General features: G+C 39.1%; 1 protein-coding gene across 2 annotated transcripts in view; it reads left to right on the plus strand.

The window, feature by feature from the left end:
* Gucy1a2 (guanylate cyclase 1, soluble, alpha 2) overlaps nt 1-15,000 on the plus strand; it is a 373,443-nt gene that overhangs the window by 48,445 nt on the left and 309,998 nt on the right. The window contains exons 3-4 of one of the 2 annotated variants that reach the window (XM_011242361.2): nt 896-983; nt 1,786-1,907. In XM_011242361.2, coding sequence (XP_011240663.1) covers nt 896-983; nt 1,786-1,907 — 210 coding nt within the window. The remainder of the gene's footprint in view (nt 1-895; nt 984-1,785; nt 1,908-15,000) is intronic. The other variant, NM_001033322.2, reaches the window with a different exon arrangement.

Below are 15,000 nucleotides of genomic sequence, written 5' to 3' on the forward strand. Positions count from 1 at the left end.
TGCAAATAACTGCATCTGACTCAGCTGCTTGTTGGGCTTTCTGGAGTGCAGTCATACTAGGTCCCTTTTTGTGAACATTCCATAGCCTCAAGTCAAGCCTTGGGACCTCCCTTTGAGCTTTATCCCACTGTGGGCCTGTCACTGGACCTTCTTTTCCTCAGGCTCCTCTCCATTTCCATCCCTGTAATTCATTCAGACAGAAACAATTATGGGTCAGAGGTGTGACTGTGGGATGGCAACCCCATCCCTCACTTGATGTCTTGTTTTCCTTCTGGAGGTGGGTTTTATAAGTCCCCTCTTCCGACTGTAGGGCATTTCATCAGAGGTTCCTCCAGAAGCCATCAACTACCAATAACTCCTCAGCTAGGAATGGGGGTTCTTGAGCTCCTCCTCCTTCGTGCTGAAATGTTATTTGATTTGGTCCTGTATAGGTCTGTTAAGGAGATGCTCTTTGAGTTCATTAGTCCTGTCATATCCAGAAGATCTCTGGTCATTACAAATTTGCAATGATTCCCTATGTTCTTGAGTTGGTGGTATAGATGCCCCATTGTTCAACTGACAAGTATTCTCTATACTTTGACCAGTTGTACATTTCCACTGAAAGAAGACACTTTTCTAACGTGTTTTTGGAGTTTTACTATCCCATGAGGATAGAAACATAGACATAAATGTCAGTTTGGGAATCCTTCCATTCAGCAAAATAATAGTAGTAGATTCACCTTGTGGGTCCTATGATTTTTCTGAGGTCTTAGCCAAATTTTCACTACCAAGCATTCCTTTCCTCTCATGCAGCGTGAGAATAAATAAAAAAAGAAGTTGTGTGTCCTATAACATCCATGACACTACTCTACACATGGATATATCTTGCCATGTTGGTTGTTACTGTGGCTTTCAGGGTTCACAGCTCTTGATGACTTCTCCAAGCAGCCTGGATTGCATCTTCTGGTACTATGGCAGGTGGTGAGAATGGCAGAAGCTTCCTGGTCAGTACTAACCTGATTTTACCATGTCTTAAGAAAATGAGTTTATAGAGGGTTACCAAGAGCAATGGCTGAATATGTGTCTTTGGGTGATGTCCAGAACACCCCTTACATGAACCTTGATATAGAACTATTCCACATCTGGTACTAGGCTTTTATTTGGCAAAATTTGGCTTCGGGGAGGAGCATTATCTCCTGTTTAGGGCAACTCGGGATACATTCTTTTATATGGAACTCTGAATATTTTAAAATTTCATAAACAGTAGGTTTCCATATGTTGTTTTAAAATATCTTTAGTATTAGTTATACCTCCACTAACTCCCACCTCTGTTCTACATTCTAATCCCACTTTTCACCTAAAGTTTCCTTTCCACTTCATATCATTGTTCTACTCTTACTTTTTTTTCCCCAGGCTGTTAGAAAGTTTATAACTAGTAGATGTGCATTTGGCCTTTTCAAACATGCCCAATATTAATTATTCCCCTCCCTACCATGTCTTCTGCCCAATCCTCCATCCCTCCCCCTACTTAAACCTCTCTTCTTATTATTTCCCCCTTTTCCCTCATACCATATGCATTTTACTATAACTCCCAGAGCTTTCTAATTAACAGTTGCCTACAGATATAGTCCTGTACTGTGAATATTAATGGGACTGGTGGCTTATGACAGAATTATGTTTAAAGAATCACTTATTTTAAAGGTGATTATCCAGAAAGCATAGACTATATGTACTTGATGTAGTCATAAGTGCATTTGCAAATGCTTTCAAAAATTCCTTTGTATGCTAATTTTATTTTCTTCTTAGTTATAGGGATGCAGAAAAGAATTTCCACAATATCTCTAAAAGATGCTCCTATGCAGACCATTCCAACAAAGAGGAAATTGAAGATGTCTCAGGAATTCTTCAGTGCACTGCTAATGTACTCGGTATATTAACTATACTTTTTTAATATATGATTGACAGAGAATATGAGGGGAGGGAAAGTAAAGGTATGAGTGTTTCATTTTCTCTTATGTTTGGAGGGTATGGTAATAGGAGACCAAGAAAGTATTTGATTTTTTACACCCATGAAAATGTTTTTATGTGAATTACAAACAAGTTCTTTACTTGTAAACTCAAAAAAAAATCTTACATTGCAGAGGAATGTTTTAAAATATTTATATGATATTAGTATTAGCCTGATATAATCCATACTTCCCTAGTGCTTACCTTTACCTGAACTGTATGATCTTTCTTTCTTCTCAAGCTTATACTTTCTGATTTCTTGGATGACTGTGTTGTAGCATATCAGTGAAGCTTGTCATCCACTGGGTGCCATACTTGGGCTTAGGCATAGGGACTGTGCATCCTGAAGATGACACTATCTACCTTCAGGATTTTGGATACTCCCAACATGCGTAAATGTACTGTTATGAGTGGAACCATGCACTCTGTTCTTTAATTGAACTGGATTTTAGAAAAGTATGAAGGCCTTGTTGTGTAAGAGTACTTTGCATAGCTGATATCACAGCTGAAATCTGTTTAGCCCTAAATTCTTATAGAAGTTATTCAACTTTTTTCATTTAATTTTCTTTTGCTTTCTTCATTTGAAGTGAACATAGTTCAATTCTTTTTGAAATCCGCATTTTTCTTTTTGCCACAGATAAGAATGTGTAGCATATTGGAGGACCAGCAATGCCTTCACTGTTTGTAGATTCTATCCCTTCTTGCATTGAAGGCCTAGAATACAGTTGCCTGGTTTTAGCCCTGTCCCAAAGTGGGGAATAACTGTTCACAGATAAGATTGTTTGCTTTTATTTAGTAACAACTTGTGTCTAGTTTCTGTCACATAGTTTGCAAATTGATTTCTGTTCACTTCATGTTAGACTCCTAATAATCATTGTGACAAAACAGTAGAGTCCTCCCAAGAGGCCTTATGCAAGAGAAGATAGATATGAATGATGTCCTCTCTGCTTATGACTTTGAGTGTTAAATTGTTGCATTATTTCAATTCCAATGTCTGTTGCATGCTAAGGTAATCTAATTTTAGTTGTCTGAAAAACATGAATATTTTAAAAGCAGTGATATGCAAAGCCTAATTTTAGTTTGCATTAATTGTAGAAATATGCTTGTACTCCTATAAAACAGGACATTTTGTATTTTATGAGAAATTGTGCTGGTTTAGTGGTGTAGTGAAATCATAAGGGCCTGTGCTGTGTTTGTTTTGAACATGTTGCCACTTGGTACTGTGGGTGTCTTGGGTTTAGCTAGCAATAAAAGGACAGAGATAGAATGAGTGTAGAGAATTAATACAGTGAGATGAGAAGTTATGTCATGGTCTTTGCTATAATGAGTTAAATATCAGTTTAGTTATTATATTGTCATTCTTATTAATCATTTTATTTGTTTACATCTCAAATGATATCCCACTACCCAGATACCCCTCCACAATCTCCTCTCCATCCCACAACCTCCCTCTCCTCCATCCCCTTTCCATCTATGAGGTTGCTTCCCAACCTACCCACCCTCTCCTGCCTCACAAATACAGCATCCCCCATATGCTGGTGTGTCAAACCTCCACAAAACCAAGGGCCTCTTTTCCCATTGATATCAGACAAAGGCATCCTCTCCCACATATGTATCGAGAGTCATGGATCCATCCCTGTATACTCCTTGATTGGTGTTATAGTCCCTGGGAACACTGGATGGTCCAGCCAGCTGATGTTTTTCTTCCTATGGGACTGTCCCCCTCTGCTCCTACAGTCCTTTTAACAGCTCCCCACTGGGTCCCTAAGCTCAGTCTGATGGTTGACTCCAAGCTTCCACATCTGCATTGCTCAGATGCTAGCACAACTGCCCAAGGAATAGCCACACCAGGTTCCTGTCAGCAAGCACCTCTTGGCAACAGCAATAGTGTCAGGTTTGGTGTCTGCAAACAGGATGGATCCTCAGCTGGGGCAGTACCCAGATGGCTCTTCCTTCAGTCTCTGCTCCATTTGTTCCCCCTGTTCTTCCTTTGGACAGAAACATTTCTGGGTTAAAAACTTTGAGATGGGTGTGTAGCCCCATTCCTTGAAGGGAGGGGCCGTGCCTAATCATAGGAGATGGTCTCTACAGGTACCATCTCTCCTTCTCTCCATATTTCAGCTAAAGTCACCCCCATTGGATCCTGGGAGTCTCTCATTTCCCTGGCATCTGGGACCCTCCAGTGACTATACCCAGTTCTTCATCCCTTCTGCTACATACATATTTTAATCCAATTTCCTGACCCTCTGTACTGCTCTCCCATCCCTTTCAGTACTTGATCCTGCCCCCCTTATTTTCTACCCCTCTTTTCTTCCTTCTACATTATCCCTCCCTCCATCTCTAGCAATCATTCTAGTTTGCCCTCAATGCAGGACTGAAGCATCCACACCCTGTCTTCCTTCCTCCTAAGCTCCATATTGTCTGTGGGTTGTATCATGGGCATTGTGAGCTTTGGAGCTAGTATCCACTTATCAGTGAGCACAAGCCATGTGTGTTCTTTTGTGTCTGGTTTACCTTACTCAGGATGATATTTTCTAGTTCAATCCATTTGCCTGCGAATCTAATAAAGTCATTCTTTTTAATAGCTGAGTAGTAAGCACTCTATTCTGTAAAGGTACCACATTTTCTGTATCAGTTCTTATGTTTCCAGCTTCTGGATATTATAAATAAGGCTATTATAAACATAGTGGATCCTGTGTCCTTGTTAAATATTAGAGTATCGTTTGGGTATATGCCCAGTAGTGGTATAGCTGGCTCTTCAGGTAGAACTATTTCCAATTATCTCAATAACTGCCATGTTGATTTCTCAAATGAGTTTAACAGCTTGCCATTCCACCAGCAATGGAGGAGTGTTCCTCTTTCTCCACATCCTTGCCAGCATCTGCTGTCACCTGAGTTTTTGATCTTAGCCATTCTGACTGGTTTAGGTAGAATCTAGGGGTCATTTGGATTTGCATTTCTCTGATGACTAAGGATGTTGAACATTTCCTTAAGTGCTTCTGAGCCATTCAGTTTTCCTCAGTTGAAAATTCTCTGTTTATCTCTGTACTCCATTTTTAAACAGGGTTATTTGGTTCTCTGGAGTTTAACTTTTTTAGTCCTTTGTATGTTTTGGATATTAGTCCTGTGTCAAATGTAGGGTTGGTAAAGATATTTTCCCAATATGTGGATTGCTATAATGTCCTATTGACAGTGTCCTTTGCCTTACAGACACTTTTCAACTTTATAAGATCCTATTTGTTGGTTGGTGGTCTTAGAGTATGAGCCATTATTGTTCTGTTCAGGAAATTTTCCCCTGTATACATGTGTTCTTGGATTCAGTTTGTGAGCATTTTGTTGAGTATTTTTGCATTAATGTTCATAAGGGAAATTGGTCTGATGTTCTCTTTCTTTGTTGGGTCTTTTTTTGTGGTTTAGGTACCAGTGTAACTGTGGCTTCATAGACAGAATTGGGTAGTGTTCCTTCTGTTTCTACTTTGTAGAGTAGTTTGAGACATATTCTTATTAGGTCTTCTTTGAAAGGCTGATAGAACTGTGCACTAAAGTCATCATACTCTGTGCTATTTTTGGTTGGGAGACTTTTAATGACTGGTGCTATTTCCTTAGGAGTTATAGGACTGTTTGGATGGTTTTTCTGATAGTGATTTAACTTTGGTACCTGGTATCTGTCTACAAATATCGTCTATTTCATCTAGATTCTCCAGTTTTTTTTTTTGAATATAGACTTTTGAAGCAGGATCTATTTATTTTTTGAATTGCCTTAGTTTCTCTTGGTATGTCTCTCTTTTTATTCTTGATTTTGTTGATTTGGATACTGTCTCTGTGCCCTCTAGTTATTTTATCTATCTTGGGTTTATCTATCTTGTTGATCTTATCAATGAACCAGCTCCTAGTTTTGTTGATTCTTTGTATAGTTCTCTTTGTTTCTACTTGTTTGATTTGGCCCAATTTGGTTATTTCTTTCAATCTATTCCTCTTGGATGTATTTGTTTCTTTTTGTTCTCGAGCTTTGATTTCTCCAATTTCTTTATGCAGGAACTCAGGGCTATGCATTTTCCTGTTAGCACTGCTTTCATTGTGTGTGTGTGTCCCACAAGTTTGGATATATTGTGCCTTAACTTTCATTAAATTCTAAAATTGTCTTTAATTTCTTTCTTTCTTTCTTTCCTTCCTGACCAAGTTATCATTGAGTAGAGAGTTGTTCAGCTTCCATGTGTATGTGGGTTTTCAGTTGTTTTTGTTGTTATTGAAGATTACCTTAGTCTCTGGAGGAACAGTAGAATACATGGGATTAATTCAATATTCTTACATCTGTTTGGGTTTGTTGTGTGTCTGATTATATGGCCAATTTTCAAGAAGTATCATGACATACTAAGAAGGAGGTATGTCTTTTTGTTTTACATTGAAATGTTCTCTATATATTTGTTAAATCTGTTTGGCTCATATCTTCTTTTAGTTTCACTGTGTTTGTGTTTAGGTTCTCTTTTAATGATCTGTCCATTGGCGAGAGTGGGGCATTGAAATCTCCTATTATTATTGTGTGAGATTCATTGTTTGCCCTTGCATTTTGGGCATAGATGTTCAGAACTGAGAGTTCGTATTGAGGGATTTTTTTTCTTTGTTGAGTATGTAGTGTCAGTCCCCAACTTTTTTGATGAATTTTGTTTGAAAATCTATTTATTGGGTGTTAGAATGGCTACTCCTACTTGTTTCTTGGGACTATATACTTGGACAAATTTTTCTAGCCGTTTACTTTGAGGTAGTTGCTATCTTTTTCACTGAGGTTGTATTTCCTGTTTATTGCAAAATGCTGGGTCCTGTTTACATTTGCAGTGTGTTAACTTATGTATTTTTATTGAGGAATTGAGTCCATTGATGTTGAGAGATATTAGAGACCAATAATTATTGCTCTCTGTTATTTTCGTTGTTAGAGGTGGAATTATGTTTGTATGTTTCTCTTCTTTTTGGTTTTGTTGTGAGAAGATTAATTTCTGGTGCTTTTCTTGGGTGTAATTTCTTTACTTGTGTTGGACTTTCCTCCTATTATCCTCTGTAGGGCTAAATTAGTGGAAAGATATTGTTTAAATGGTTTTGTCTTGGAGTACCTAGGTCTCTACATCTATGATAATTGAGAATTTTGCTGGGTATAGTAGCCTGGGATGGCCTTTTTCTTTTATTTCTCTCTCTCTTTTTCAATTATTTTATTAGATATTTTCTTTATTTATAATTCAAATGGCATCCCAAAAGTCCCTTATACCCTCCCCCCACCCTGCTCTCCAACCTACCCACTCCCGCTTCCTGGCCCTGGGGCATATAATCCCCTGTATTAGGGCATATAATCTTTGCAAGACCAAGGGCCTCTCCTCCCAATGATAGCCGATTAGGCCATCTTCTGCTACATATGCAGCTAGTGACATGAGCTCATGGGGTACTGGTTAATTCATATTGCTGTTCCTCCTATAGGGTTACAGACCCCTTCAGCTCCTTGGGTACTTTCCCTAGCTCCTCCATTGGGGGCTGTGTGTTCCATCCAATAGATGATTCTCAGCATCTACTTCCGTATGCACCAAGCACTGGCATAGCCTCACAAGAGTAAGCTGTATCAGGGTCCTGTTGGCAAAATCTTGCTGGCATATGCAATTGTGTCTGCATTTGGTGGTTGATTATGGTATGGATCCCCAGATGGGGCAGTCTCAGCATGGTTGTTTCTTCTATCTCATCTCAAGAGTCTGTCTCTTCAACTCCTTACATGGGTATTTTGTTCTCCATTCTAAGGAGGGATGAAGTATCCACAATTTGGTCTTCCTTCTTGAGTTTCATGTGTTTTGCAAATTGTATCTTGGGTATTCTAAGTTTCTGGGCTAATATCCAATTATCAGTGAGTACATATCATGTGTGTTCTTTTATAATTGGGTTACCTCACTCAGGATGATATCCTCCAGATGCATCCATTTGCCTAAGAATTTCATAAATTCATTGTTTTTAATAGTTGAGTAGTACTCCATTGTGTAAATGTACCACATTTTCTGTATCCATTCCTCTATTGAGTGACATCTGGGTTCTTTCCAGCTTCTGGCTATTATATATAAGGCTGCTATGAACATAGTGGAGCATGTGTCCTTATTACAAGTTGGAACATCTTCTTGATATATGCCCTGGAGAGGAATTGATGGATCTTCCCGTAGTACTATGTCCAATTTTCTGAGGAATCACCAGACTGATTTCCAGAGTAGTTGTTCAAGCTTGCAATCCCACTAGCAATGGAGGAATGTTCTTTTTCTCCACATCCTCACCAGCATCTTCTGTCAGTGAATTTTTGATCTTAGCCATAATGACTGGTGTGAGGTAGAATCTCAGGGTTGTTTTGATTTGCATTTCCAAGATGATTCAGGATGCTGAACTTTTCTTCAAGTGCTTCTCAGCCCTTTGGTATTCCTAGGTTGAGAATTCTTAGTTTAGCTCAGTATCCCATTTTTTAATGGGGTTATTTTAGTTTCTGGAGTTCAGCTTCTTGAGCTCTTTGTGTATATTGGATATTAGCCCCCTATCAGATTTAGGATTGGTAAAAATCCATTTGCAATCTGTTGGTGGCCTTTTTGTCTTATTGACAGCGTCTTTTGCCTTACAGAAGCTTTGCAATTTTATTATGTCCCATTTGTCGATTCTTGATCTTACAGCACAAGCCATTGGTGTTCTGTTCAGGATTTTTTCTCCTGTGGCCATATCTTTGAGGTTTTCCCCCTATAAATTTCAGTGTATCTCCTTTCATGTGGAGTTTCTTGATCCACTTATACTTGACCTTAGTACTACGAGATAGGAATGGATCAATTCTTATTCTTCTACATGATAAACCCCAGTTGTGCCAGCAGAATTTGTTGAAAATGCTATCTTTTTTCCACTGGATTTTTTTTAGCTGCCTTGTCAAAGATCAAGTGACCATAGTTGTGTGAGTTCATTTCTGGCTCTTCAATTCTATTCCATTGATCTACCTGTCTGTCGCTGTACCAGTACCATGCACTTTTTATCACAATTGCTCTGGAGTATAGCTTGAGGTCAGCCATGGTGATTCCTCCAGAAGTTCTTTTATTGTTTAGAATAGTTTTTGCTATCCTAAGTTTTTTGTTATTTCAGATGAATTTGCAAATTGCCCATTTTAACTCAGTGAAGAATTGAGTTGGAATTAGACTGCTTTTGGCAGGATAGCAAATTTTACTATATTAATCCTTCCAATCCATGAGTATGGGACATCATTCCATGTTCTGAGATCTTCTTCAATTTCTATCTTCAGAGACTTAAAGTTCTTGTCATACAGATCTTTCACTTCCTTAGAGTCACACCAAGTTATTTTATATTATTTGTGACTATTGTGAAGGGTTTTGTTTCCCTAATTTCTTTCTCAGCCTGTTTATTCTTTACGTAGAACAAAGCCACTGATATGTTTGAGATAATTTTATATGCACATACTGCACTGAAGCTGTTTATCAGGTTTAAGAGTTCTCTGGTGGAACTTTTGTGACACTTATATATACTATCATCTGCAAATAGTGATATTTTGACGTCTTCCTTTCCAATTTGTATGCTCTTGATCTCCTTTAGCTATCATGAGGGGGTTTTGCATTTTGTAAATGCTTTCTCAGAATCTAATGAGATGATCATGTGGTTTTTGTATTGGAGTTTGTTTATATACTGGATTATGTTGATGGATTTCCATATATTAAACTATCCCTGCATCCCTAGGATAAAGCCTACTTGGTCATGATGGATGATCATTTTGATATGTTCTTGAATTCAGTTTGCTAGAATTTTATTGAGTATATTTGCATCAATATTCATAAGGAAATTTGGTCTGGATTTATCTTTCTTTATTGGATCTTTGTGTGGTTTAGGTATCAGAGTAATTGTGGCTTTATAGAATGAATTGGGTAGAGTACCTTCTGTTTCTACTTTGTGGAATATTTTGAGAAGAGTTTAAATTAGGCCTTCTTTGAAGGTCTGATAGAACTCTGCACTAAACCCATCTGCTCCTGGGCTTTTCTTGGCTGGGATACTATTAATGACTGCCTCTATTTCTTTAGGGTAAATGGGACTGTTATGATCCTTAATCTTATCCTGATTTAACTTTGGTACCTGGTATCTGTCCAGGAAGTTTTCCATTTTATTCATTTTTTTTCCAGTTTTGTTGAGTATAGCCTTTTGTAGTAGTATCTGGCTGTGTTTTGGATTTCCTCAGGATCTGTTGTTATGTCTCCTTTTTCATTTCTGATTTTGTTAATTAGGATACTGTCCCTGTGCCCTCTAGTTAGTTTGGCTAAGGGTTTATCTATCTTGTTTTTCTCAAAGAATCAGCTCCTGGTTTGGTTAATTTTTTGAATAATTCTTTCTTTTTCTTTTTTTCTTTTTTTCCAACTTGGTTGATTTCAGCGTTGAGTTTGTTTATTTCCTGCTGTCTACTCCTCTTGGGTAAATTTGCTTCCTTTTGTTCTATAGCTTCTAGGTGTGCTGTCAGATTGCTAGTGTATGCTCTCTCTAGTTTCTTTTTGGAGGCACTCAGGGCAATGAATTTTCCTCTTAGGACTGCTTTCATTGTGTCCCTTAAGTTTGGGTATGCTGTGGCTTCATTTTCATTAAACCCTAAAAAGTCTTTAATCTCTTTCTTTATTTCTTCCTTGACCAAGTTATCATTAGTAGAGTGTTGTTCAGTTTCCTCGAGAATTTTGGCTTTCCATTATTTATGCTGTTAATGAATATCAGCCTTAGTGTGTGGTGATCTGATAGGTTGCATGGAATGATTTCAATATTTTTGTTTCTGTTAAGGCCTGTTTTTTGAGGAAGGGAGGGAAGGAAGGGAAGGAAGGGAAGGGAGGAGGGGAAGGGAAGGAAGGGAGGCAGGAGAGGAAAAGTGGGAGGGGAGGAAGGAAGGGAAGGGGGGAAAGAGGGGAAAGGAAAGAGGGAGGGGAGGGAACAGGGGAAGGGAAGGAGGAGGAAGGAAGGGAAGGGAGGGGACGAAAGAGGGGAAGGGAAGGGAGGGAAGGGAAGGACGGAGGGAAGGGAAGGAGGGGAAGGGAGGAAGGAAAGTGGGAAGGGAGGAAGGAAAGATGAAGGGAAGGGAAGGGGAGGTAGGGAAGGAAGGAGAAACGCTAGGGGGAGGGGAGGAAGGAAGGGAGAGGAGGAAGGGGAGGAAGGAGGGAAGGGAAGGGAGGAAGGGAGGAAGGGGAGGAGGGAAGGAGGGAATTGACCGATTACATGGGTCAATTTTGGAAGAGGTGCCATGAGGTGCTGAGAAGAAGTTATTTCCTTTTGTTTTAGGATAAAATGTTCTGTAGCTATCAATTAAATCCATTTGTTTCATAACTTCTGTTAGTGTCCATGTGTCTCTGTTCAATTTCTGGTTCCAGGATCTGTCCATTGGTGAGAGTGGGTGTTGAAGTCTCCCACTATTACTGTGTGAGGTGCAGTGTGTGCTTTGAGCTTTACTAAAGTTTCTTTAATGAAGGTGGCTGCCCTTGTATTTGGAGCATTGATATTTAGAATTGAGAGTTCATCTTGGTAGATTTTACCTTTGATGTGTATGCAGTGCCCCTCTTTGCCTTTTTTGATAACTTTGGGTTGGAAGTCAATTTTATTTGATGGTAGTATGGTTACTCCAGCTTGTTTCTTCACACCATTTGCTTGGAAAATTGTTTTCAGGCCTTTTACTTTGATGTAGTGTCTATCTTTGTCTCTGAGGTGGGTTTTCTGTAAGCAGCAAAATGTTGGGTCATGTTTGTGTAGCCAGTCTTTTAGTCTATGTCTTTTTATTGGGGAATTGAGTCCATTGACTTTAAGATAAATTAAAGCAAAGTAATTGTTGCTTCCTGTTATTTTTGTTGTTAAAGTTGTGGTTCTGTTCTTGTGGCTGTCTTCTTTTAGGTTTGTTGAAGGATTATTTTCTTGCTATTTCTAGGGTGTTGTTTCCATCTTTGTGTTGGCGTTTTCCCTTTATTATCCTTCCAAGGGCTGGATTTGTGGAAAGATATTGTGTGAATTTTGATTTGTCATGAAATACTTTGGTTTCTCCATCTATGGTAACTGAGAGTTTTTTGGGTATAGTAGCCTGGGCTGGCCTTTGTGTTCTCTTAGTAACATCTGTCCACGATTTTCTGGCTTGGCTTTCCTAGTCTCTGTTGAGAAGTCTGGGGTGATTCTAATAGGTCTGCTTTTATATGTTACTTGACATTTTTCCCTTACTGCTTTTAATATTCTGTCTTTATTTAGTGCATTTGTTGTTCTGATTATTATGTTTCAGGAGGAATTTCTTTTCTGGACCAGTCTATTTGGAGTTCTGTGGGCTTCTTGTATGTTCATGGGCATTTCTTTCTTTAGGTTTGGAAAGTTTTCTTCTATAATTTGTTGAAGATATTTGCTGGCCCTTTAAGTTGAAAATCTTCATTCTCATCTACTCCTTTTATCCGTAGGTTTGATCTTCTCATTGTGTCCTGGATTTCCTGGATATTTTGAGTTAGTATCTTTTTGCATTTTTATTTTTTTTGACTGTTGTGTCCATGTTCTCTATGGAATCTTCTGCACCTGAGATTCTTTCTTCCATCTCTTGTATTCTGTTGCTGATGCTCACATCTATGGTTCCTGATTTCTTTCCTAGGGTTTCTATTGCCACAATTTTCTCCATTTGGGTTTTCTTCATTGTTTCTACTTCCATTTTTAGATCTTGGATGTTTTTGTTCAATTCCATCACCTGTTTGGTTGTGTTTTCCTGTAGTTCTCTAAGGGATATTTGTGTTACCTTCCTATGGTTTTCTACCTGTTTAGCAGTCTTTTCCTGTAATTCCTTGAGGGAGTTTTGTGCTTTTTCTTTAAGGGCTTCTACCTGTTTAGCAGTGTTTTCATGTATTGCTTTAAGTGAGTCATTAATGCCCTTCTTATAATCTTCCACCACTATCATGAGATATGATTTTAAATTCGATTCTTGCTTTTCAGTTGTGTTGGGGTATCCAGGACTTATTGTGGTGGGCATACTTGGTTCTGATGATGCCCAGTGGTCTTGGTTTCTGTTAGTAAGTTCCTTATGTTTTCCTTTCACCCTCTGCTAATCTCTGATGTTAATGTTCTTGCTGTCTCTTGCTGGAGCTTAATCCTCCTGTGATTCTGTTAGCCTTGGACAGCACTCCTGGGAGTCCAACTCTCACCTGAGTTCCAGTGTTCAGAGTACTTTTTGTAGGCAAGCTCTTCTCTTGCAGGGCAGGAGTCCAGAAATCTGGAGATCTGATCCACCTCCTGAGTCCTGGGGTCAGAGCCCTCCCTGTAGGCTGACTCTCCTCTGGTAAGAAAGGTGCTCAGAGGTCTAGGTCTCAGCTCGGCCTTTTGGCTGAAGATGAAGGCCCCAATGGACCCTGTCCAAGACATTTTCTATCCTCCCGTGCTCTTCTGTGATTCAGAGGTCCTAGGTGTACTAGGGGTCCTGTGTCATTGAGTGTCCTCTGGGGCCCTAGACCCCCTCTGCTTGGTTCACGTGGAAGATGGTGGGCCTGGCCCCAACCAGAAAAAATCCGAGCCTCTGGATGGGGTTCCTTTGTACCTGTTCCTGGTGGCACAGGACCCTCTGGGATTCTTTGAAGCTGATGTTGGGTTCCACTCACCAGTGATCCTGAGGTGATCCCAAGGACCTGCTGTGTGAAGAGTCCTCTGGGGCCCTTGGTGGTCTCCGCCAAGTTCAGGAGGAAGATGCAGGGGCTGGCTCCGACCTGAATGGATCCTAGCCTTTGGTCAGGCAGGGTTTCTTTGTCCCTGTTCTTGCTGGCACAAGACATTCCTTGATTCTTTGGAGTTGATATTACTTTCCACTCACCCATGATTCCTTGGTCCTGGGTGTTCTAGTGGTCCTGTGGTGTGGAGAGAGTCCTCTGGGGCCCTTGGTGCCCTTGGCTGGGTTCATGTGAAAGATAGTGGGGCTGGATGCCTCTTTTCTTCTAAGCCTTTGTTGTTTTTATTTGATGGTATTTACTGATTAACTCTATAGCTTCTGACCTATGGTTCTATTGATTTTGTGTATTCCTTATTTCTCTATTTGCATTAGCAGCATAACTTCATTTTGAGCCCCCTACAGATTTTAATTGTTAAAATTAATAGAAAAGTTAATGTAAGAATAGAGTGGATCCAAATACTCTTGTTTTGTGCTTTATAGAATGCTATTCTCATGATCCTGGAGTTAAGATCTCTTTTTAGAAGAACAGCCAGTGCTCATAGCTGTTGAGCCATCTCTGCAGCCTCCTTAATGTGAGTTCTATAAAAGAAGATACTGAATTAATATCCAAATAATACATAATTGCCAGTATAGAACATTGTTGGAAGATAGAAGAGATGAGAGAGTCAGTGGAACATGCAACTCAACATATTAATTATAATTAATTGTTATAAATTTATTCATTTACCATTTCCTAGGGCGATAAAAGTTGCATTATTTATTGGAAAATCAATCAAGTCATAATTATCTTTATTTCAGATTCTATGGCAATGTATTTTATATACTACAAGTAATTGTATAATAGCATCATCCAGGACATTAACAAAAGTGGCCTGTGGTCACAGTAATCAGTTTTCTGATTACTTGTGTCAGAGCAATGATTTTAAAGCTAAGTTCCCTACAATGTTCTTTTGAGACTTCATGACCTGACACCTTGGCTCAAAGGCTTAAAATTCTCTTGCAAAGATGTTGAATTTGTTCTGTTTCCACTGTTGGGAAACTGGAGACTAGTTTAGTCATGAGACAGTAGTTTGTTACTTTGCACTCTACTTTTTTTGTTCTATAATTTATTTCTCTTTCTATCTAGGACTTTGTTATGCTTTTGAACCCAAAACAAGGACTGTGACTTTTCAATACACTCCCTCTTAGCCCTTCTTTCCCTGTCTTCTCCCTCCCTTCCCTGCCTCTCACTCATCGTATCTAACCTCCTCACATCATCTTGATTCTTTCTTTTTCTTTTTATATACTTTACAAACTTTTTAAATGATGCTTATGTC

The sequence above is a fragment of the Mus musculus genome, chromosome 9, assembly GCF_000001635.26.
Source record: "Mus musculus strain C57BL/6J chromosome 9, GRCm38.p6 C57BL/6J".
Classification (NCBI taxonomy): Eukaryota; Metazoa; Chordata; class Mammalia; order Rodentia; family Muridae; genus Mus; species Mus musculus.